Below are 25072 nucleotides of genomic sequence, written 5' to 3' on the forward strand. Positions count from 1 at the left end.
TATTAGAAAATGGAAGAAGTTCAAGATGACGGTCAATCTCCCTCGGTCTGGGGCACCATGCAAGATCTCACCTCGTGGGGCATCAATGATCATGAGGAAGGTAAGGGATCAGCCCAGAACTACACGACAGGACCTGGTCAATGACCAGAAGAGAGCTGGAACCACAGTCTCAAATAAAACCATTAGTAAAACACTACGCCGTCATGGATTAAAATCCTGCAGCGCACACAAGGTTCCCCTGCTCAAGCCAGCGCATGTCCAGGCCCGTCTGAAGTTTGCCAATGACCATCTGGATGATCCAGAGGAGGAATGGGAGAAGGTCATGTGGTCTGATGAGACAAAAATAGAGCTTTTTGGTCTAAACTCCACTCGCCGTGTTTGGAGGAAGAAGAAGGATGAGTACCACCCCAAGAACACCATCCCAACCGTGAAGCATGGAGGTGGTAGCATCATGCTTTGGGGATGCTTTTCTGCAAAGGGGACAGGACGACTGCACCGTACTGAGGGGAGGATGGATGGGGCCATGTATCGCTAGATCTTGGCCAACAACCTCCTTCCCTCAGTAAGAGCATTGAAGATGGGTCGTGGCTGGGTCTTCCAGCATGACAACGACCCGAAAGACACAGCCAGGGCAACTAAGGAGTGGCTCCATAAGAAGCATCTCAAGGTCCTGGAGTGGCCTAGCCAGTCTCCAGACCTGAACCCAATACAAAATCTTTGGAGGGAGCTGAAAGTCCGTATTGCCCAGCGACAACCCCGAAACCTGAAGGATCTGGAGAAGGTCCGTATGGAGGAGTGGGCCAAAACCCCTGCTGCAGTGTGTGCAAACCTGGTCAAGAACTGCAGGAAACGTATGATCTCTGTAACTGCAAACAAAGGTTTCTGGACCAAAAATTAAGTTCTGCTTTTCTGATGTATCAAATACTTATGTCATGCAATAAAATGCAAATTAATTACTTAAAAATCATACAATGTGATTTTCTGGATTTTTGCTTTTTGCCTCTACATGCTTTGTAAGAGGGAAAACCTTAAAAATCTGCAGTGTATCAAATACTTGTTCTCCCCACTGTAGATGTCTCATGTGTATTGAGAGTAGCATTGTAGTTGTTACAGTAAATTAACAGGGTAAGGCCACGTGAACATGTCCCATTGACCTCCATTCATTTTGTCTATATAGGACAAATGAATGGACAATCTTGAAAGTTGAATTCTGAGAAATGCCCAAGTTGCCCAAAGCGCAAACAAACAACTTTTACTTTGATAACCCTATAGAACATGTTACTGTATAAAAGGTCACTGTACTCAACATTTCCAGGTCAACCTTTTGGGAATTAGACAAAAAATTGCACATTTTTCGTAATTTCGCCAAAGTTCATGTGTTAGGTGGCACCCCTAAATCTCAATGAAATTCCTCAAAACTTTGCAAAAGTCATTTTTATGTTAATTGGAACAAAATGCAATGCCAGCCAAATTGATATTTTGAAATTAAAATTTCCCATTCAAATTTGATGCACCCTAATAGGTACGGTTTAGATCGAACCTATCAAACCGCTACCATTTTGTCTATTTAAATGGGGAAAAATCGAATATAATGTCAGTAAATTATGGAGTGCCACAAGGAAATCTCTAAATTATTCGAGTTAAAGATATACAATACTGGATGACCTGTCAGTTACTTCTATTATGTTCAGATAAGACTGATATATTACTTATTGGACCAAAAACCTGTACACAGAATCTCTTAGAATTTGCACTTAGAAGGATGTCCTGTTACTTGATCCCCTACAGTTAAAGACCTGGGTGTTATATTAGACTTAGCTTGTCCTAACAAGACTACTGCATTTTGACAAAGACTTTGAGTTAGATTATGGCGCAGGCCCTTCCAGTTTGGGCAAGTCCCACTCAAAAAGACTGAAACAAACCATTTAAAATCATAAGGTTGTGCTACAAATAGGCCCAGTTCTTGTCTGTCAGTCAGTTTGACTGAATGAGCTGTACATTTCCCTTCATGTTCTCATGTTCAGACTTCAAGAGAATAAGGTAACGCTTGGTAATTTAGTGTGACGTGATGACAAGATTTGTTCTCCTCAAATCCTCACGTTTCTTTCCAGGTTTTGTTTTCACACGGATGCTTTAAAATGTAATTGTCTCCTTTTTACTTCTTATTCTTATTAGCAGTGTGAATGTTTCTAAAGCAAGTACATATTATTTATTTTCTGTTAAAATGATGGAAATCAATGTTATCACTCAATGTTCCAGCTAATATGCGTCTGTGTAGGCCTATACAGTGATGCTTAACAAGTACATGTGGAAATAATCAAGCTTTTGGGGTTATTTATGCTATTGTAGGCTACTAGTAAATGCTTTTTACACTTTTAAATGCACTTTTAATGTTAGATGGTGAAGAATGAGTAGAATGTAATTTCACTGTACCCATTTTTGTATTATTGCGTTCATAGAGCGAACCTTTCACTGCTTGTTTACAGTTTAACAAAAGTTACTCCCATAATTCGCGCAAAGCGACATGTGGCGTAGGAAAAATGTGAATAGCTGAGAAAATACGGGATTAAATGAACTAACTACATTACCCACAATGCACGCGGGTATTTATAGTATGTCATGCGCACGGGCTATGTTGTGCTGTGTAATGTTAGGTGATACACTTGATACAGTGGAGGTCATTTGACTGGACGATGATGATTATCGACCTCTCAATGCGAGAATACGGTCACGCGCTCGGAAAGAGAGCTCGCGGCGAGCGCGAGGCGACTGTAGTGCGCGCGGAGCATCGATCTGAGTGGCAGTCCCATGCAGGTATTTACATGACTAAAGAGAGAGTAGCTTATAAAGTAAGCTTAACACCATTTTGGTGAAGCTATTGTAGGTGTATAACCCATTAGATAACATAGATCAATATAAAATACGATTGTAAATACTTTTAATAAATGAATAAACAGTAGGGTTTCAAATGTCACTGAGTTTGGCTGCTTTGTGGATTAGTTTAAGCTCCGCCCCCAGTGTGTGTCTGTATGTGTGCAGTACACTGGGCTTTAAAGCGCACTCAAATGACTCTCGCTCCCAGGAGCCGGTGAAGCCTGAGCTGCGCGGAACCATGGCAACAGAGCGGCCCTCCAAACTGCGCGTGTTCTCTCTCAACTGCTGGTGAGCGACACGATGATGCTTCCGCGTCGAAATGACGCGCTTATATATATATATATATATATATATATATATATATATATATATATATATATATATATATATATATATATATATATATATATATATATATATATATATATTCCTGTTCCTGCGCTGCGAAACAATGTTCACTTCTTTAAATGGGTCAGAAATGTAGCTCGCTGTGTTTATTTATTTATTATCTACTTCAAACCTGCGCTTTGCACTTAGACGTGTGCAACAAACTCATAAAATAGTATTCGTAAGCAAATACATGCATATTTAAATATTAATGTATGTGCTTACGAATAGGCTATTGTATGGGTTTGTTGCACACAAGTGCAAAGCGCAGGTTTGAAGTAGGCTAGATAATGTAGTTACATTTTATTTTATTTTTATTAAGTAGCTTAATTTTATTTGGTATTTGAGTATTTAATTGAGTATTTTTCGTTCATATTTGAGTTTTTTTTTTTTTTTTTTTTTTTGTCATAAGCTATATTTCATCAGTCTGCATTCATGTGTATTTGGTGATGTTGGCCTACAAGTCGATTTAACTATAGGGAAGTAAATTGAAGTGTTCTGTATTTAATTTGAATAGAGTTTTTTGAAGGAGTTTGTTGCACATTCAAATGTGATGTACATTTATGTAATTAGCTTAGATGTATATATATATTGATTTTTCATTAATTCACAGTTGTTTCTGAGCTTTAGCAACATAATACAATCTCACTTTCTTATTCAAGCATTTTTCCAGGCCTTGAAATGTCACAGAAATTAATAAAATCTTAAAAAGTAATGGATACTTTTTTTCGGTAACACTTGGCAATTAGTTTAATTTAAGTTATAAAACTTAACTAACATTAGCTAACAATGACATTTCTCACAGTATGTATTAATCTTTAGCGTTAGTTAATAAAAATACAACAGTTCATTGTTAATCTTATCTCAAAATAACATTAACAGATGCAACTTTTGATTTTAATAATTCAGTTCAATTCAACTTTATTTCCAGACTCAAGGTCCATTAAAAACATATAACAACCTACACAAAATTACATACAATACAAAACATTTAAAATAGACAATTAAGCCAATACTTTCTCATAGATGCGCCATTTGCCTCATACTTTAATAATGTATTAGTAAATGTTAAAATGAACTTAAACTAGGACTAATAAATGCTGTTTAATTCTTTTTCATTGTTAATTCATGTTAACTAATATAGTTAAATAATGTTAACAAATGGAACCTTATTGTAAAGTGTTGACATTTTTATCTAGTTATGCTCAGCTTAAAAAAAATAGTTTATTGTTATAATCTGCTCTCTTATAAAAATCCTTAGGACACGTTGTAAGAGATCAGAAAATATTTGCATTGCACTTATGAAAAACCTTTATTAAATATCTCTATTATTCTACCATGCTAGCTAGACCAAGACATTTACTGATCTACTCATCTTTGAAACATATATGTATATATATATATATATATATATATATATATATATATATATATATATATATATATATATATATATATATATATTGTTAGTGTGAAGGGTAAAGAAGCACATGAGCGGTCACATGACATAACGTGTGTGTGTGTGTGTGTGTGTGTGGGCCTCCCGCTCTGCTGATGCCAGCACCGTCAGCACCATGTTCCAGAACAACAGCCCAATCTTCAGCAAAGGCGCATTAATGCAGATTGTTACTGTACAGCTGAGACAGAAAATGTGGTTTTCAGTACTTCCCCCTGATTCAGATGACGCATCACTTTATTAAAGCGTGCATGAAGCTGTGACCTGATGAGGTCAGCTGTGTTTAGAGGATAATGACTGCATGTGTGAGAAGTTATGGAGGTTTTGTACTGTATGTGGGTTAGAGGTAGATCGCAAGACTGACTGTGGTTTGATGTTTTTCAGGGGAATCCGATTCCTCAGTCAACACTGCGCGCTGCGGTACGAGATGATCGGGGAATTACTGGACCGAGAGCAGCACGACATCGCCCTGTTACAGGAAGTGGGTATCACTGTACACTTTTAACACACTCATCATCAAGGTTTCATTCAGCCCAGTGCCCTTGTGGCTTTAGCACTTCATTTTGCACTAATTTCCCTGATGGTCTAATAACACCAGGTCCTAACATCCCACCAAAACTTCTTTTTTTTTTTTACTAATCTAGGTTTCTTTGACATTGTTCTAGGTATGGAGTGAAAAAGATTTCCTATTCCTGAAGGGAAAGCTGTCCTCCTCTCATCCTTATACTCACTATTTCAAGAGGTCAGTTCACCTCACTATGACATGGAGGGACTTTGAATGTTGCTTTGTACTTCAAAGCGATTGGGATTTTGAAAGAGAGACTTTGAAACCTTCTGATCAGCGATCAAGCGGCTGGACGCTCTCGCACATTCCAGAGTAATGCATAGAGAAAAAAAAAGATCCTGGTCAAAAGGCGGGATATAAAATACCCACATAAAGGGATAGTTCACCCAAAAAAACTAAAGTAATTCTGCCATCATTTACTCACCCTCATGTCGTTTCAAGCCTGTATTCTTTCCTCTGTGGAAACACAAGCCCATGATAGCATTCTGTCAGGAATAGACCAACATTTAAGTTTTTATTTGCTAAAAACAAACTAACAAATTTGGTGTGTAACATTTGGTTCCAAGACACACAAGAACCATTCTGCTTTCATTGTATGGAAAAGAGCAGGTTGGACATTCTTCAAAAGTTCTCTAGAAAAAAGATAGTGCCACATGGTTTTGGAACAACATGAATAAGTAAAAAAAAATTGTTTTTGGGTGAACTGCCCATTTAAAGGTACAGTAAGTGATTTCTGAGAAACACTGTTAAAAGTGGATCGGACTGAGCAGCACAACACACTTGTAGCCAATCAGATGGGGGAGGAGAGAGAGTGAGCATATCAGCAGTAGGGGACATGTTCACTCATGATGGGGGAGGAGAGAGAGTGAGCCAATCAGCTGTAGGGGGCGTGTCCATTCATAATGGGGGAGGAGAGAGAGTGAGCCAATCAGCAGTAGGGGGCGTGTCCACTCATGATGGGGGAGGAGAGAGAGTGAGCCAATCAGCTGTAGGGGACATGTTCACTCATGATGGGGGAGGAGAGAGAGTGAGCCAATCAGCTGTAGGGGGCGTGTCCACTCATGATGGGGGAGGAGAGAGAGTGAGCCAATCAGCTGTAGGGGACATGTTCACTCATGATGGGGGAGGAGAGAGAGTGAGCCAATCAGCTGTAGGGGACATGTTCACTCATGATGGGGGAGGAGAGAGAGTGAGCCAATCAGCTGTAGGGGGCGTGTCCACTCATGATGGGGGAGGAGAGAGAGTGAGCCAATCAGCTGTAGGGGGCGTGTCCATTCATAATGGGGGAGGAGAGAGAGTGAGCCAATCAGCAGTAGGGGACGTGTCCACTCATAATGGGGGAGGAGAGAGAGTGAGCCAATCAGCAGTAGGGGGCGTGTCCACTCATGATGGGGGAGGAGAGAGAGTGAGCCAATCAGCTGTAGGGGACATGTTCACTCATGATGGGGGAGGAGAGAGAGTGAGCCAATCAGCTGTAGGGGACATGTTCACTCATGATGGGGGAGGAGAGAGAGTGAGCCAATCAGCTGTAGGGGGCGTGTCCACTCATGATGGGGGAGGAGAGAGAGTGAGCCGATCAGCTGTAGGGGACATGTTCACTCATGATGGGGGAGGAGAGAGAGTGAGCCAATCAGCTGTAGGGGGCGTGTCCACTCATGATGGGGGAGGAGAGAGAGTGAGCCGATCAGCTGTAGGGGACATGTTCACTCATGATGGGGGAGGAGAGAGAGTGAGCCAATCAGCTGTAGGGGGCGTGTCCACTCATGATGGGGGAGGAGAGAGAGTGAGCCAATCAGCTGTAGGGGGCGTGTCCACTCATGATGGGGGAGGAGAGAGAGTGAGCCGATCAGCAGTAGGGTAAGAAACGCTGTAGAAAGCGAGATGGCTGAGAGACATTACAAAAGAGAAAAACTCTTCAAAAAGAGGAATATCACTGATTATTATCAGGCAAGAGCTTTATGACACTGGTTAATATTAGAAAAGCTTTCCAGCGCTAAGCGGGATACTTTATTTTGCTTCACTTCAGCTATGATAAAGAGACATCACTCTTGCATTGCATGTTTCTGCATTTTGTGGGTGGAGCAATGAAGGGAGGGCTGTGTTTGTTTGAGTTGATCTCAAATATCAACAGTGTTTCTCAGAAATCTTTTACTGCACCTTTAAGAAGTTTAAAGTCTTATTTTGAGATATCTGATTAAATATTCCATCATGAACTGAGTATCTTCAGTCGACCTTTATGTCTTATTCTTATCATTATGAGACAAGAAAAAAGCATTGATCTTATGGCATGCAATCAATAAAGCTGAATTGGCAGAATTTGTAATCATTTAACTTATCTAGGAAGCAGTACTACTGCAGTTCCTACTAATACTCAAAAATGAGTGCAGCTTCCTGCTTGCTGGTGTATACACAGCTGAATGTGTGTTTTAATAGATGAGAGATACCTAAAGGAAACTGTTATTTTGTATCTGATACGCTGTGTTGTGTTTCCAGTGGAGTCATTGGCAGTGGTCTTGCTGTCTTCTCCAAACACAGAATCCAGGACGCTCTGCTCTACCAGTACTCTCTCAATGGCTACCCATATATGGTAAGTTATTTCAGGATACTACTGTAGCTATGTATACTGCCATCAGACATTTTTGCGAAACTATAATTGACTTTTTGTCCTAGGTACTGATTTATAAAATACTGAAGCTGAATAATACTGAATAATTTCATTATTATCTCATTGTGCTTTATAATATTTTTTTCAAATTCTCTCATATAACTCTGCATTCTCTTTCTTCTCACATAAAAAAACAGTATATATATGAAAAAAAAAACTGTACTTGCAGAAAACTGTATATGGTAACATTTTATTTTACAGTGTCCTTGTTACATAGGTTACATGTACTTACCATAGCAATAACAATAAATTATGCATAATTACATGTGTTGAGGCAAAAACAAGTAACTAACAAAATAGCATCAGGCATAAGAGACATCAGGATTCAAATTGTCCTTAAAAGATATTTATTCTTGCAAGAATGTTCCCAGTCCATCCACAGTCCAGCTGCAGGTGGAGTGAGACCCAGAGCAGAGGTTGACCAGCTCCTTATAGTGTTCTATTCAAAAGCTATCTCCTACAGCCCCCACTAAACAAAATAACAAAAGGGACCCCCCCCCTTGAACCCTTCACAGCACAAGGAACAAAAGGGACCCCCCTTGACCCCTCCCCAGCACGGGAATCTCCTTACCTCTGAAATCTCACACACACACACACACCCTGCAGCTGTATCAATATCATAAAAGAAACTCAAAATACAGCCAAAGAACGCATGGCATTCGTTTGTTAAATCGTTGAAAATAAAATACAAAGAAAAGATGAATTTTTCCACAACATTTCCTCCTCTTTATCATTCTCTGATAAACAACATAGAAAAATTCACTCTTGTTTTCTAATCAAACCCATTATACTATTAAATCTTTAAGAATAGAATTAATTCAAGTCTTAATTCAAGAACAGTTATACCCTTCATGTATATCAATACTAAGCCCTAATTTGATTCAATCAAATAAAATCGCAAAACTTTTCTTCAACCATTAATTGGTCAACATTTTCTCCAGATATGTTGATCATCTCGTTGCCTCATGGACGTTCCATCTTCACCAATATGACACTTTGCATGCCGTAGAGAGGATTTTTTTTCCAACGTTGGCAGGGGAGATTTGTTTCTAGCACATATCATTGATCCCCTACTTTATTCTTTGCGCTGGCGTGTGAGGTTGTTGATGTTGGTTGGTATAGTTTAGGTCAGATGCTCGGACCCAGGTCTAACATCCTTCAGTCATTTTCAAATCCTTACAAGATTTTCCCTTAGATCACGATCGCACCCCCACTGGAATGAGTCATTTACTGTCTACTGTCACCTGCGAATGGAGGCCTTAAGTGATTTTGTTAGTGAGCGCGTGTCTTGTCGTTCCTTTGGTGTGACCTGTGAAATTTTCAACCTGAAACATATCACCGGATAATTTCTTGCTCATTGAATAGCACTCAGGGTCCTTGTTCCCCTGAAAAAAAAAAAAAACATTCAACCCATGTTGCTTATGTTAACAAAACAATACAGAATCAGTTCTGTTTGGTTCAATCCATCCTGACATCCTGCAAAATGAAAATTTTTAAGTTAGGCATTACACAGGGTTAGGCAGTGTTTCTTCACTTTGCTCATGCCATGCGCAAAAGTCTGCATCTTCTGTAAAGAAAAACAAATGTTGAGGTTATTGTCACAAATTTTCTTTTGTCTGCTGTGCTGCCACATCTGCTCCGGCGTTTCCTGTCAAAACAATTCTTGTTATTAGCACACTTAAAATACAAACAATGCACACAATTAAACCCAATGTCCTCCCAACATTTATCTTCCCACCTGTGCGATGGCTTTCAGCAAATGTGAACCCCTTAGTAAACCAGATCTAGCTGGTTAATACAAATAAAGTTCTTCAAATAAACCCCTCCTGGACTTTTACTGTCCTCATATACCGATGAGGTCAAAGCTAGATAACCTCTCGGCCTGCTGTGAAGACAATGGGTTTAGCCCTTCCCCCCTGGATTTACTGTTTTTCCCACCTGTGAGGCCGAAATGTCTTTGTTTGTGGCCTGAATACAAATTATCCATACTAAAAAGTTCAAAGACTCATCTGACCACTTGTTTTACTGTGCGTTCTCCTGTTCCCGCCATGAGCATATTCATCCTCCTCTTGATGCACGACACCCATCTTGTGCATAAATTTAACATAATAAAATTCTCTTACTTTTATCAGACGCTTTTATCCATAGTGACTTCCATTTCAAAGTACACATTTACATTCTTATCAGTTCTTGCTTTCCCTCGGAAATTGAACCCATGACTTTGGCGTTACAAGCGCTAACGCTCTACTGTTTGAGCTATAGAAAACTGCAATATTTGTTCATATTTATTTGGTAACATTTGTTTGGATAAAGTTTGCTAACCCAAACGTTGTCCTTCAGCCAAGTTTCCCATCTTTCTCTGCCTCTGAAATAAAAATATTACTTAAAGCCACAATTTCATCTTCTTATCAAATTGTTTTTTAAGGCAACGGCCCCTAGTCTCACAGCGTTTCTTGATTTTTCAGGCCTATTGTTTGGTCTCTTAATCAACTGTCATCTACGAACATTCTCCAGGTCATCAATTGGTCAGGTCAGGTCGTGTACACTTTGTCAGCGTCAGTACACTTCGTCAACGTCAGTCGAATAACAATCTTCCCCTTTTTACAATACATAAATGTTAAGGGCTCTCTGGATAATCTGATATTTACTTAGCCTACTGTACGTGTTTGTTGCTGTCAAATTTATAACTTTTTCTCAACACATGACTGACGGCTATCTACGACTTCACAATTCTAATTTATCAATACTTAAACCTGTCCAGAAAGTAATTCAAATCTACTGCACATCATGAATGACCAAAATAATAATTAACAGACAGAGCTCGATGATCAATCAACTTAAAGCTCGTCCTGTTCTGTGTTGCCTTCTCATCAGATTGACTCACAATCCTCAGCTTACTTTGTCATTTGCCTTAACCCATCTATAATGCTAAAACACTCTTTCCAGAGGTTAATGACACATGTATACACACTATTCAGACAGAATAGTTGTCCTAAACTAACACATACTGTACAAAACATGAATTCACACTCACACTCTTCCCTGACTATGAACCGCTCATATTTCTTATTAATATCTTTTATCTAAAAAGATTTAAATTCTAAGTGACATTCTAACCTTTTCCTGTATCTTTTATCTAATGTTTTATGGCCTATTAACCAGTTTCAAAGCATGTCTGTTCATTATCCATCTGATTTTAGAAAAGTCAGCTGGATTGTTTTGGTGCATTATCTTATTTTGCTCCAGCTTTCTTTGGCTGACTGATAACAGAAGAACAGACAGAGTACCATCCTCTTCCTCCACTCAAGCAGTCTCTTTCTCTCTCATTATAAGCAAATAATCTTTTCAACAGCCTCCTAGGACTGTAACTAAAATAATCATAGTCATATTCAATCGTTCTATGATCTTTTCTAAGGTTATCTTTAGTTTAAATACTCAATTTACCTAACCTTTGTTTTCCAGAAAATTCTCTTGAGTCATCTTTAGCCACCACCATGTCTTATAGTGGTCCTTTGTCATGTCTAAATGATCTACAGGAGTCAGAACTGACACATTAGTTCAGCATCGACACAAATCTCTGTGTTTTCCTTGCTCATCAGGCAACTAACATTACAATTTTTTTTTTTTTTTTTTTTTTTTTTTAAGCTGTCTCCACAACAGATAACCACTAGTTCAATGGTCTCTGCTGGCTCCTGAATGCCCATTCAGATCAGCTCTTAACCTATAATTGTCTTTTCTTCAGGGTGTTGTCCCCTGGCATAGTTGCAGACACTTGTCAGAAAAACAAGCCATTCAATCAACGCGGTTTCTGGTGAGTGGTATATAGAGGAACTCACATTTTCTGGGTCAGACGGCCGTAACTTCTCACAGCTCATCTCGCCTCTCAATGATCTGCTGATGCTGGTCGCCACTCAGTCAATCAGCGCCACTCTCATATCCATCTCACATAAAAACACCTCCATCAGGAAATGCCCAGTGTTTTTGCGTGAATTCCCCTGTCTTAGGTTGCCCTTTTGGCCAGAGGGTCTTACCCGTCTCTGGGGTAAACACTTCGTACACACGTGGTTACCGCTCTTTACCATCACAGAATCTGTGACCGTTTTCTTCAACATAATCTGTTGTTTTCTGGAGCTTAGGAAAAGGCGCATTCAAGAGTCATCAGAGCCATTCTGACCTAATAGTGTTCACAGGGAGACAGGTTAATAACAACAGTATTTAATCACTTAAATTCATTAATCATCTTAAAGGTAGCAACCTGCTTAGATTATAGTCAGTGAATTTAGATCACAATCGTACATTCAGTGTACTGTTACTTCTGTAGCCGGAGCCATCAGCCCTGTTTTATGGTGGAGGCTAAAATCAGACAAAGAAGCGGTCCTAAAATAAACTAGTCAAAAATGTCACTTCTATCATTTAAGGTCTGCATTATTATTTTAAAGACTTCTTTCCACATCTATGAATCTTTTCAACTGAAACACTGTGCTTTACACAGCCTCAGACAACAGCTTTCAGCTGATATTGAATGAGAGAGAGACTCTTGAGGCATTCAGGACTGGTACACTGCATTCTCATAAACTTTTAACTTCAGACTTTATCTACCATCTTTTTCAACTGTAGCCCATCTTAAGGCATCTTTTCCATGAATTACATGTATTGTAATTTAGACATAATATCCACTTAGAATGAGTCTCTGTTGCACTGAAACTGTGGCAGTTTCAGTCACAGCACGTGCCAGATTCAGATAAGCAAACCTGTTTTGGCCAAATCACAATCTTATCTTTTAAAATCAACATTAACAAGCCTTTGTTTAATCAAATGCCTTTTACACATTTTACATTTAGCAACTGTTAATCCTGTAACACTGCTTCTGTTTATTTTATCTTAAAGAAATAATACGAATTATTCTAGTTCTTAATAACAATTTCATTTCAATTTTACTTCAATGTTTTCTCTAGGAGTTTATCAATCTGCTTCTATGATTCACTTTTGAGGCTGCTCCCTGCTTGTGATACATTTTTTTGATTATCATTATAAATCATTCATTAGATTTGTCTCTCCATATCATCTAAAACCTTATCAAAGCATTTCATTCAAAAACACAATCATCCTTTTAGTGACCGGTACTTTTAAAATATTTTGCAACTCATTTAGTCTTATCCGTAATTTTATGTCAACCGGTACTTTTTATAGTTCTTTCCTTTCAAAAGGAATTCCTTACACTTAAATCTTTCAATCTTCTTACAACTTTCAAAAGTTCCAACTATCAACTTTATTTCTCCCTCATTTACTTTTACAGTCATACAGTGCGCATACAGTCACTGAATGACCCAGCTGACTGCAATAAAACACTCTCTGTTATTCTGCCTTTTATCTTTCTAACAGCTTCACCCTATTTTGCACTTCTGAAACATTGTGTTGTATTCAGGAAATGCAAACAGAGCCACTGATAAGTTCTCTGCATTCTCCCCCACTGTCCCAGCTGCAAATTCAATTACAATAGCCGAATTATAATCTTCATCATATTAACATTGATCTACTTTCTAACCCATATTAACACAGACTTTTCTTTAAATTTGTGTCATTTTGGCACTTTCTTTCTTTGGAGCCAGTTAAGTTATTGTTTATCTTTCCAATCACAATCAAACTTTTACTAAACATCATCTGCAAATCTCTTCAGAGCGTGAGCAGAACTGCTTACAGCATTTGCTCTCTTTAATTTCACTATTTATCAGGACTGTTCAGTTACTCTTCATACAGTATTAAAACTTTAACGTGTCATTAATTTCATCAACACTGGTTTTTAAAAGCTTATTCTTCTATCAAATGGTTAGTTTGCAGATTCAACTTAAATCACAAAATTGTATTATAATTATTCAGTCCTACTTATCTCTACTGTTTCACAGAAAACACAAGATTCTCTAAATCTTCTCAGTCTCTAAATTACACAGACAGCTATCTTAGCCGCTTGCACCTTCAACTCTTGTTACAAAAATATGGCAATCTATTCTTCAATACTCTGTTCTCTTTTCATAACATTAATACAATAAAGCACATTCACATCACTATTATTGGCAGAACATTAATTTTCATAAGCGACACGGAAAATCTAAATATTCTAAATGGGTTTCACAAAGTTTCTGATTAACTTTAGTCACACGTTTCTGGGGAAATTATCTCCAACCCATAATTTCCTTTATAAAACAATATATTTCCTTAAATGGCTTAATATCAACAAAATATCCAATCTCTGGACATTTTCTAATTTGATATTATCATCAACAACACTGATTACAAAACAAGTATACATTTAACATCCAGAAGCTGGTTTGAACAAGCAAGCGCTGTTGCTGTACTCCCAGCATAGCTGGACCCTTTAGGTTCAAAAGACAATCGTTTTACTTAATGAAACATTCCTTATCCTTATATCATGCCAATCCCTGTTAATCATACTCAACGCCCCATTTCCATCTAAAACTCACTTTTCGTACCATTTCAACTTAATTTGACTTAATCAGGCGTTCATAAATAGTTCCATGAACTCTATCGTTCCCTACATATCAGTTCCTTCTGCATCGACTCTGTTCTCTTTTATCTGCTTCTTTCCCATCCAACAATTCACTGTCCGTTCACAGTTTTACACTCATGAACAAACTTCAACAACCCTTTCTGACTAGTAACGGATAAGTTAGCATTTCAGAAAACCCTGTAGGCTACCTTTGTACAATCTCATATGCTCATCATTCACAACACTGCTCAAATCATCAGTCATAGCTTTGCTCAAAGTTTCATCAGCCACACATAAAGATTTCCAACCGTTTTTTTTTTTTTTTTTTTTTTTTTTTTTCATTGCAGGTAGCAGAAAGTAAATCAGCGTATGCATTCGTGTGTGCGTCCTTTACACACATGTTTAACACACACATAACAACCATTCTGTTTTCCCTCGTTCTTTTCTATTGATTCTTTTACGACATTGAGTCTTATCTTACTCAAGGTTCCCGCCTCGGGGAAATACATTTACATTTACCACCATCATTATTTCTCCTTTGACAGAAAATTGGTGTATAAAAATGATCTACTTTACTGTTAGATGACCCCATTTTGGCTGAGTTCCTCTTTTCTGGATTTCACAATTCGACACGTGTCTTACAGAATCTGTCAAACGTCTTCGACAGACCCGATCTTTCCCTTACCCCAAGATCGGTCGGGTGGTTTGTAATTACGTTTCACTCAAAAACTTCCTATAAGCACTTTCCAGCGCTCGATTAATTCTGATTTGACGTGGCTCTTCCGTCCACCTAAATCGAAATATTTTTTTTTTTTTTTTTTTGGTTACTAGCACTTTTGAGTAAAACTAATTAATCAATAACTGTGATTCCCCTGAATCTGTGATTCCCCTGAATCTGTTATTCCCCTGAATCACCTGTGGGCTTTCCGTCCACCAACGAGCTAAGTGAGGTAGAAACTGATCCGAATTCCTCAGATCAATTCTTTCCCTTACCCCAAAAAATTTGTGATTCCCCTGAATCACCTTTCGCTCGTACCAAAAAGCAAAACTCAGCCAACATGGTTCATGTTCACTCACAATTATCAAAATAATTTAACTGTCTCTTACCCGAGATGCTTTTACTGCCTCCGAGTTCTTTCTGAATCCAGTGGGTTCCTCCTGGCCCTGATAGCAGTTTTGGCTCTTCTCTCTCAATTCTGCGAGGTAAGACTAAAGCCTTTTGTGCTTTAGGGTGATCAGTCCGTCAATACGCTTTCTCAGGGCCAGAAGAAACCTCATGGTTCGCACTTCTGACACCAACTTGTTGAGGCAAAAACAAGTAACTAACAAAATAGCATCAGGCATAAGAGACATCAGGATTCAAATTGTCCTTAAAAGATATTTATTCTTGCAAGAATGTTCCCAGTCCATCCACAGTCCAGCTGCAGGTGGAGTGAGACCCAGAGCAGAGGTTGACCAGCTCCTTATAGTGTTCTATTCAAAAGCTATCTCCTACAGCCCCCACTAAACAAAATAACAAAAGGGACCCCCCCCCTTGAACCCTTCACAGCACAAGGAACAAAAGGGACCCCCCTTGACCCCTCCCCAGCACGGGAATCTCCTTACCTCTGAAATCTCACACACACACACCCTGCAGCTGTATCAATATCATAAAAGAAACTCAAAATACAGCCAAAGAACGCATGGCATTCGTTTGTTAAATCGTTGAAAATAAAATACAAAGAAAAGATGAATTTTTCCACAACACATGCAACTAATCTACCCTATAGTAAGTACATGTTGTTGATTAATATTACTCGGTAGTCGGTACATAAATATGTAATTACACTGTAAAATGACACCTTATGCATGAAATTGTGAGTTATTTTGAATTGAAGTTGAAAGAATGTGAGGAATGTGCTTAAATTACTATTTAATTATTATTATTGATCAAATCTAGTAATTTAAAAAATAAAATAAAAATCTCCCAAAAAATTGCATTAAAAAAAATAGAAAAATATGAAATAAAATATGTGCTTTAAATAAGTACACTTATTTTAATGTGTTTACTAACATACTAAAGCAGATGTAAAGTACATGATTATAATTTTAAATGTAGTGTGTTATTCATATTTTAAATGTACTAAATTACATTTACTCATTACAAATGTGTTACAAATTTAAATGTACGACATACAAGTTACAATAGAAATTAAGTTAACCATAATTAGTTTACCATAAATCCTTGTCAGTGCATTCAGCAGTAACTTTAACCATATTTTTCAAAGAAAATAGAAGTTATTATAAAATTACATATAAAGATGTGCTTAAGTGGGTCAAAAAACACTCTTAAGTTTAACTAACTGCATTTAATATCATTTTCATGAAACATTACATTCAGTTTGCACTTACATTCCTTTAAAGTATATTATTTCTGTAATAAGCACTCTTTTTGAAAGTGTACTTTTTCACAAGGGACATAATGTGACTAGGTAGATGAATCTGATATGTGTTTTGTTTCTTTATACTGATGGTACAATGATTCATGTAACAACTTTCTAGCTTGAAGAATTACATGATCTTATATATGTGTGTGTGTGTGTGTGTGTGTGTGTTCATCTCAGGTGCGTCATGGCGACTGGTTTGGAGGCAAAGCAGTTGGACTGGTCATTGTTGACGTTTTTGGGTTAAAGGCTCACGTCTATGTTACTCATGTAAGTCACAGTCTCTAAAGTCTGATCCGGCTTTTTGTTGTCCATGCTCAGTCGCGTAACTGGAGACGATGCACCTTTAGTAATGACACTGCTTTGCTCTCAGTTGCATGCGGAGTACTCCAGGGCTCAAGATGAATACCTGCCCCACAGAATAGTGCAGTCCTGGGAACTACTGCAGTTTGTGCGGTAAGAGAAAGTGCGTTTTCTAGAGAAAAGAGGTCACATTTCTTCAGGAAACTCATATCGTATGGCTTCTTTAGCCACACGTCCTGTGGAGCAGACCTGGTGATCCTGGGAGGGGATCTGAACATGCACCCTCAGGACCTCGGGAACCGTCTCCTTAGATCCCACACTGGCCTCAGAGACTGCTATACTGAGACAGACATGTTTGATGTGAGCGCACATTCCTTTCACATGTGTATTCAGTTTGTTTGAGTGTCCTGCTTTTCTCTGAAGCATCACTTTCTGTTGCTCTCGGCAGGGCTGTGAAGACGGACACACGCTGATAGCAGACAATCACTTCACAAAGAAGCAGGATCTCATTCCTTTTGAGAAGGGCATCAGGATTGACTACATTCTCATCAAGGTAAATTCTTCTCAAACGATAATCTTATAATCTTATATATGAATTAACTTCCCCACCAGTTTACCAGTTACCAGCCACCACCAGAAATTTTGATAAAAATGATATATATATATCAAAAGAAAGAACAGACCCTCTGCTTTTGGGGTAAAAAAAAAATATTAAAGCTTAATGCATTCTTTTTCTTTTTTTTTTTATCAGCACTTGAATATATATAAATGACTTACATTTTTTTTAAAGAAATGAATGAGATTCAGCAAGGATGAATTAAATTGATCAAAAGTGACAGTGAAGACATTTATAATGTTGCAAAAGATTTCTATTTCAAATAAATGCTGTTCTTTTTAAATATTTTATTCATTAAAGAATCCATTAAATAAAATGTAACATGGTTTCCACAAAAACATGAAGTAGCACAACTGTTTTAAACATTGATAATAATAATAATAAATGTTTCTTTAGCATAAAATCTGCCTATCAGAATGATTTCTGAAGGATCATGTGACTCTGAATACTGGAGTAATGACGCTGAAAATTCAGCTTTAAAAATGACATTTTAAAATATATTACAATTCAATTCACATTTATTTGTATAGCGCTTTTCACAATACACATCGTTTCAAAGCAGCTTTACAGAAAATGAATGAGTCCACATTACAATTTAGAGTGTTGATTCAGAGTTTGTGATAGATACAATAGAAACAGTTATTTTAATGTGTAATACTAATAATATTTCAAAATATTACTGTTTTTACTGTATTTTACAAAATAGGAGATGTTATATAAAGTATTCATGCTTGCTCTTCCCTATAACATATTTAACATTAGTCTTCTTCTTCTTGTGAAGGGTTCCCATAGAGTGAACATGAAATGTGAGTCCCTGTCCACTACCAAGGGTTCAGTGGCTGATAAACCCTTCCCGTACTCTGACCACGAGGCCCTGACCGCTGACCTGGCCCTGCTGCGGTCACAGGACAGCAGGAACGGTGAGTACAGAAACTCGCGAGGGATTGTTTCAGCGGTTTATATGCACACCTCTAACTCTCATTGTACAGCTTGAATCGTAAGAGAACATGCGACTTCTATAGTTTTCTTTCCCCAATTATAATCACAGTGTGTTTAGGGGTGGATGATTACTTTTACACTGGAGTCATTCAGTAATAACAGTAATATTGTGAAATATTATTATCATTCAAAATAACTGTTTTCTAGTTTAATATATTGTAAAATGTAATTTATTCCTGTGATCAAAGCTGAATTTTCAGAATCATTACTTCGGTCTTCAGTGTCACATGATCCTTCAGAAATCACTCTGATATGATGATTTGATGCTCAAGAAACTTTTATTATTATTATCAATGTTGTAAACAATCGTGCTGCTTCATGTTTTTGTGGAAACATATATTTTTGTGGATTCTTTGATGAATAGAAAGTTCAACATTTGAAATAGAAATCTTTGGTAACTTTATAAATGTATTTACTGTCACTTTTGATCAATTTAATGCATCCTTGCCGAATAAAATCATTATTTAAAACAAACAAACAACAACAACAAAAACATTAGTGTACTTTTAGGTTGGACATAGTGTGTCATTTCTTGTGATTTTACCATCTCACAAATGAGTATGGCTTCTCATGAGACCCGATTGACATCAGCAATGGCATTTTGGTTTTATTTTTCCTTTCTGTTTAGGCGTGATGTGTTGGGGAAGTAAATATGGAAGTAGGGACAAAAGCTACATGCCAATATATTTGTCATTATAGTAGCTACAATATGAAATTCATAACATTTGTGTGATTCTTCTGCACATCGTTCGGTCAAATACCATGTGATGGTAGCCTACAGTACATCAAGATGTTGGGTCTGGCAACTCACCATAGACACGGCTCAATCCGATGGGCGGGATAAACGGCTGTCCTTCAAATTCCCTCTGCACGCAATAGGACAGCGCTTCAACCAACCAGAGCGTTTTCCCAACAGCGGAGCTAACGTTAGTTGATAGGTTCAACTTTTGAATCTGGCCGGCAAAACTACGAACACATCTTCCTTTTTTAAGAATGACTTAAGTGCCGTTCTTTGCTCTTTTCTCAAAGAAAAACTTAACTCCAAGTCCTCCAGAGTCGCGGACAAAACCAATTCGAAAGACTGTTCTCCAGCAGCCGCCGTTCTTTGTTTTCAAGTAGCAGGGAACCGTCGCAACTCTGTCGTCTTTATGTTAAGCCCGCCCCGCCTACTCTATGCACGATGTGATTGGCCTGACCCAATTTAGGTTTTTCCAGCTCGAAAGTCAACGGAGAGTTGCTAGACTGCCCTGGCTGCAAAATACATTTTGCTGCCGCTAGGGTGCGTCTAGATTTCTAGGCTAATGTCATGGAAGACCTAGATGAAATTTTGAAGACAATTTACAATAAAATTACTTTCCTTTAATAGTTTACACTAACTTTTCTTTGTCCAATAACAAACAAGATTTCAGGGAGTCCTACAAAAAAGCGGCATTCTGGTGGTGCACAGAGACATGCTGGTGACATTTACTCTGTGATAAAATTTGCATTTATATAAGGTACTGTAGATGGAGGTATTTTGTGTCAGCTGACAAAAAGGAATGTGGGAAAACTGGAATACAGGACTACCTACAGAATAGTGGATATGTGATTGTTATGAGAGTTATGGTATGTTGGTTTCACTGGTTTGAGGAGTGTTTGTGATGTATCACAGCAACCCATCTTTCCAATATACATAGCTGAATTATTGTGCATAATGAGGGCAGTTTAAAGGGTTAGTTCACCCAAAAATGAAACTTATCCCATAATTTACTCACCCTCAAGCCATCCTAAGTGACTTTTTGAAGTTTTTGAAGCCCCCCAAAAAGTGCATCCCTCCATCGTAAAAGTAATCCATACGGCTCCAGTGGATTAATAAAGGCCTTCTGAAGCGAAGCCATACGTTTTTGTAAGAGAAATATCCATATTTATAACTTTACTATAATCACTGACGAGTCTAGTTCCTAGACTCGCATTGAAAACCCCTAAGAGACTTCTTTTAGAAACTAAACCAACCCTAGACTTTTGATGGGCAACCATATTGAAACAAACAACATACAGTGAAACCATGATATTGTAATTTCAATAAAAGCAATTCTATGTAGAATAGACCTTATTCAGAGCAGCGCCATGACAGGAATGAAAGTGAGCCTGTGAGGGATAGACTTTGTTTTAAATGGCATCCGCTGTAAAAAGTTGTGTAAAGCTCCTTGATCACTTATAACTTTCCACAGCTCATGTTTGGAGTTTTTTTTTTTTTTGTCTACTAAAGATATTTTTTACAGTGTTTCGTCAGCAGAACAATCCCAAAACACATTAAATAACAGTACAACCCACTGAAGAGATGTACCGTACATCTATCTCTCACAGCCTCTCTTTCATTCCCGTTGAAAATCAAAGATGGCGCTGCAGTGAATAAGGTCTATTGAATCATGTTTTTATTGTGTACCCTCCAGCACTTCCTGAATCAGAGCGTATGGAGGTGGTCTCAGAGGCGCGTGCGGTGGTGAAGGAAGGCCTGCGTCTAACAGAAGCCCTGCGGGACAAAGCATTGCGTCTGATGTGCGGTGCTCTCCTGCTCCTGCTGCTGGTGTTCCTGCCCTGCCTGTGCCACTTCTCCTTCACCACCACGGGGTTTGTGGGAGCCGTGTGCACTGGCGCTCTCCTCTCTGGAGCTCTGCTCTACCTGCTCTTCACCACACACATCAAAGTCCTGAAAGAGACTGAAGACCAGATGCTTCTGACCTCAAACGAGCTCACAGGATGTAGAGCGTCTGGATCTTCATCTTCCGATGGCTCTCCAGAGCTCCAGCCGTCGAGTTCCTTTAAACGGGAGGAATAAGGTTGACCACTAAGGCCTTGTTTACACCTGGTGTTCAGATGCGTTTTGGTGGATCGGATCACAAGTAGACGAGGAAGACACATTCCCGTTTACACCTTGTGTTTTAATCCGCCTCTTTTGTCCACTTTCAACCACTTCTGTCCTGATTTTTTCGAGGGGAGGGTCTATGGGTGGGGAAATGTATGTTTTTTTCAGATTTTTCGATCTAACGCACAAAATAAGCTCACACAATTTAAATTTAAATTAAATGAAATAATTTAATATCAGAGAGACAACGGGAAAACATACGGCGAGCATCAGCTTTAGTTTCTGCTCAGACAGCCGCAAGAGCAGCCGAACGTTGCGTGTTAGAAATCAGGAATGGTGAGAGAACATTGTGCTTGGTATGTTTTTCATCTTCAAACCAAAATTGGGTCTTCAGCCGACAAAGTTTAAATCCCATCTGGCTAGTGTGCTTCCAACCCGATCTCACGGCAATTCATATGAATTTTATGAGGTGGCTAATTCGGGTGAATTTGTACAAATGACCTACACCTGACCCCGCCCCTAAACCTATCCGTCACTGGGGTTTAGACAAATCGTGCGAATTCGTACAACATATGAATTAGCCACCTTTTACTCACTCGTACGAATTCGTACGAATTGGTTGTGAGATAGCGTTGAGCGCTTCCCATAATGTTTACGCATCAGGTCAGTATGTGGAGAGAAGTCGGTCTTCTTCTTCTGATCCGATCGACCAAAACGCATCTTTATACCAGGTGTAAACAGGGCCTGAGTGCTGGTCCGGGATCAGGTTACTGTACCTCAGTGTTACATAATAGCTATTAGGATATAACTTGAAGAGCTGACCCGAGATCAGTGCTCTGAGGCTATACCTACCTCAACTCAGTCAATGGAGGCGTTAATTGTTACGGAGCTGCTGCTGTTTTGCATTTCGACAACTCAAAATCTGGAAGGCTTGAATGGAAAGCCCTGTTCGTTTTCACGAGGGCGAGTTATTCAGTTCTGTGCTTGTCACTGCTTGTAAAGACACCGCTTACTGATATTTTAATGAAACTCGAAAGAGACGATTTTTTTAACGGTTTGTTGTTAAAGTATTACTAGCGCCACATTTTAGGCAATTATGGACACTGTTTGAATGTCATTTCATCATAATCACGAATAAATAAATCACTATTCTAAAGCATTTTCATATTTACTGTTGGGTGTTTTAAATAATTATCTTTCTTTCCACAAGATAGTGCTGTTGCTCTTGTGTGTAAGAACACAAATGGGCCAACTTAAGCAGACAACTTCTTCTTAACCCTAAATTCTAAAACATAAATATTAAGTCATTGTTATGACATTGAATTCGGGTAGCACTTTATTTTACAGTCCTGTTTCGCATGAACATACTATGTACTTATTATAGTCATTTCAATAACTGGTTAAGAACTAGGTATTAACCCTGAACCTACACCTAAACCTTACCTTAACCCATGTAGTTACATTATATTACCAGTAATTTCTTAGGTAAATACACTGTAAGTGCACGTACTGTAAAAGAAAGTGACACCGAAATGTGTATAATGAAGTGAATATTTCTCTGGTTTGTGGAACTAAAGAGTAAACAATACCAATTAAGTTTCTAATTTTGTTTCTGTTTGCTGTGGTTAACAAGCTATTTTTATTTTTAGCTTTCATTTGGTTCCAGTGGAAGTCTAAACTGGTTCCAGTGAAGATACAAACAGCAGCAACTTTTCCTTTCAATAAATTTGAAGGTAGTAAAAAGATAATGTGTTTTTTACTTAATAGTGGGTAGTCGACAAATAACATATTTGGGTTAATAAATTTATACAATGTTATTTACATTATATATTTAATTATTAAATTATATATTAAATTATCTATATACAAACAAAGTACAAATATTCTGTCTCATTTAACAGGAGGTCGTAAATCCACATGCAAGATAATTATACACAAAAAGAACATTGATATTTTAGCACTATAGCTTATCATACTGCAGGCCACATTGATATTTTATTAACTAGCTAGCCATACAGACTTCAAAAGCAACTGGCTGAAGATTGTGGCTTAGTAGGTCTTTACCATATTTAATGAGCAGTTTGGGAAACCATTGCCATAAGTAATATTAAAAAGCAAATTAACGTCTTAACCCTTTTGTTAACAGCATGAGAAAGTAGTATTTTCGGGTGTGGCTGTAAAAGAAGGGATAATTATAATATGGAGTTCCAACACTTTTCAAGTTTCTGTGTGTGAGTCACGGAAGGTGAAGCACTGAAGCGTGTGCAGGACCGTGTTGTTCTTCTGAGGGAATGTTTGGACTCTTATTTGAAATCTGTCACTTAGGTGTGAAGACAGAGATTGAGCACTAAAAGATCTCTCATCATCCACACTGCAGCACGAGAACATTGCACAATCCTATAACCGCATGTCACTTTCTAATGAACACAACACAAGTCTTTCCATAGGAATAGCTGAGTAACAATTCTGAGGCTCATTTCACACAGAGACTCCGTAACTTCGTGCATTCCACTAGCTGGCGAACCATGGTCTATGTGGCGAACGACAATCCCGGGTCGTGTTTGCGTTCAGAAGGCGTTCTGGTAATTTCCCGGCAATTTCCCAGCAAATGATCATTGCGCTATGTGAAAGGGGCTATAGACATCAATATCAGATATTGAGGAGGAAACTTCTAGATATTACTCTAAAACCAGGCATAATGTAAACTTTTTGAACATGATGTTTAGTGTAGCTACTTTCAGTTATTTATTTGTTTGTGAAATACAGGCTGTATGTAAATGTTAAGTAAAGCTTTATTGGCACAGAACAGAACTAGAGGTTTTTGGTAAAATTGTGAGAAATGTTTCAAATTATATTGCAGTGATTGCGTTCTCTTGCAAAAGGCTTGCGCTCCCCTAAGAAGATAGATAGATAGGCCTACAGTCAAACCAAAATGTATTCAGACACCTTCAACATTTCTTACATTATCATAGTTTATTCGCTATATAGTTTAGAAAATGGTTATAAAATATGACAAGAACTCAAAGTTTTCAAATCAGTTGATATTTCACTGTTTTTGTCCATCCTTCTGTTTGACTGTGTCACAAATGAATTAGCTTGAATATCTGTCAGCTGATAAGTTTAAGTACACAATTAGATAATACCAATTTATGTCAGCCAATTACCAAGCAATGCTTATTTTTGTTCAGTCTGTGGTGTAAAAAGGTCGCATTAGCAATTCAAGAAAAAAAATGCTTTTAAAGCAAAACATGGTCAGGTCAAAGTGTCTGAATAATTTTTGGTACCAATTTTTTATACATTTTACTGGTTGTCCATGCACTGTAGGAAGAATGTGTGGGTATAATATGTCACAGTTTACTTTATTTGAATATCCTCACTTACATAAATTAACTATAGTGTCCTGCATGTTCCCAATAGTAAAAAAAAAAACAAAA

General features: G+C 38.0%; 1 protein-coding gene across 3 annotated transcripts; it reads left to right on the plus strand.

Moving 5' to 3' along the window:
• Positions 1 to 2637: 2637 nt before the first annotated feature.
• smpd2a (sphingomyelin phosphodiesterase 2a) lies at positions 2638 to 23376 on the plus strand. Of its 3 annotated transcripts, none has more exons than XM_081387608.1 (11): positions 2638 to 2814; positions 3083 to 3162; positions 5102 to 5198; positions 5383 to 5459; positions 7776 to 7869; positions 17056 to 17145; positions 17249 to 17331; positions 17406 to 17538; positions 17627 to 17731; positions 18576 to 18714; positions 21226 to 23376. In XM_081387608.1, exons 1-11 carry the CDS (start codon positions 2809 to 2811, stop codon positions 21609 to 21611), a joined length of 1290 nt encoding a protein of 429 aa, XP_081243734.1. In that variant the 5' UTR covers positions 2638 to 2808; the 3' UTR covers positions 21612 to 23376. The 3 variants fall into 3 exon arrangements, with proteins under 3 accessions (XP_081243734.1, XP_081243736.1, XP_081243735.1); XM_081387610.1 differs by having other exon boundaries at positions 2677 to 2814; positions 3040 to 3162; positions 21226 to 22796; XM_081387609.1 differs by having other exon boundaries at positions 2724 to 2814; positions 3001 to 3162; positions 21226 to 22796.
• The last annotated feature ends 1696 nt before the right edge of the window (positions 23377 to 25072 follow it).

The sequence above is a fragment of the Scardinius erythrophthalmus genome (genome assembly GCF_964197995.2).
Source record: "Scardinius erythrophthalmus genome assembly, chromosome: 15".
NCBI lineage: Eukaryota > Metazoa > Chordata > Actinopteri > Cypriniformes > Leuciscidae > Scardinius > Scardinius erythrophthalmus.

What these genes read in the sequence shown, in the direction of transcription:
- smpd2a (XM_081387608.1), top strand. An exon ending in ACATCGCCCTGTTACAGGAA is followed by an intron (nt 5,199 to 5,382) that starts GTGGGTATCACT and finishes ACATTGTTCTAG; the next exon opens with GTATGGAGTGAAAAAGATTT. An exon ending in TATACTCACTATTTCAAGAG is followed by an intron (nt 5,460 to 7,775) that starts GTCAGTTCACCT and finishes TTGTGTTTCCAG; the next exon opens with TGGAGTCATTGGCAGTGGTC.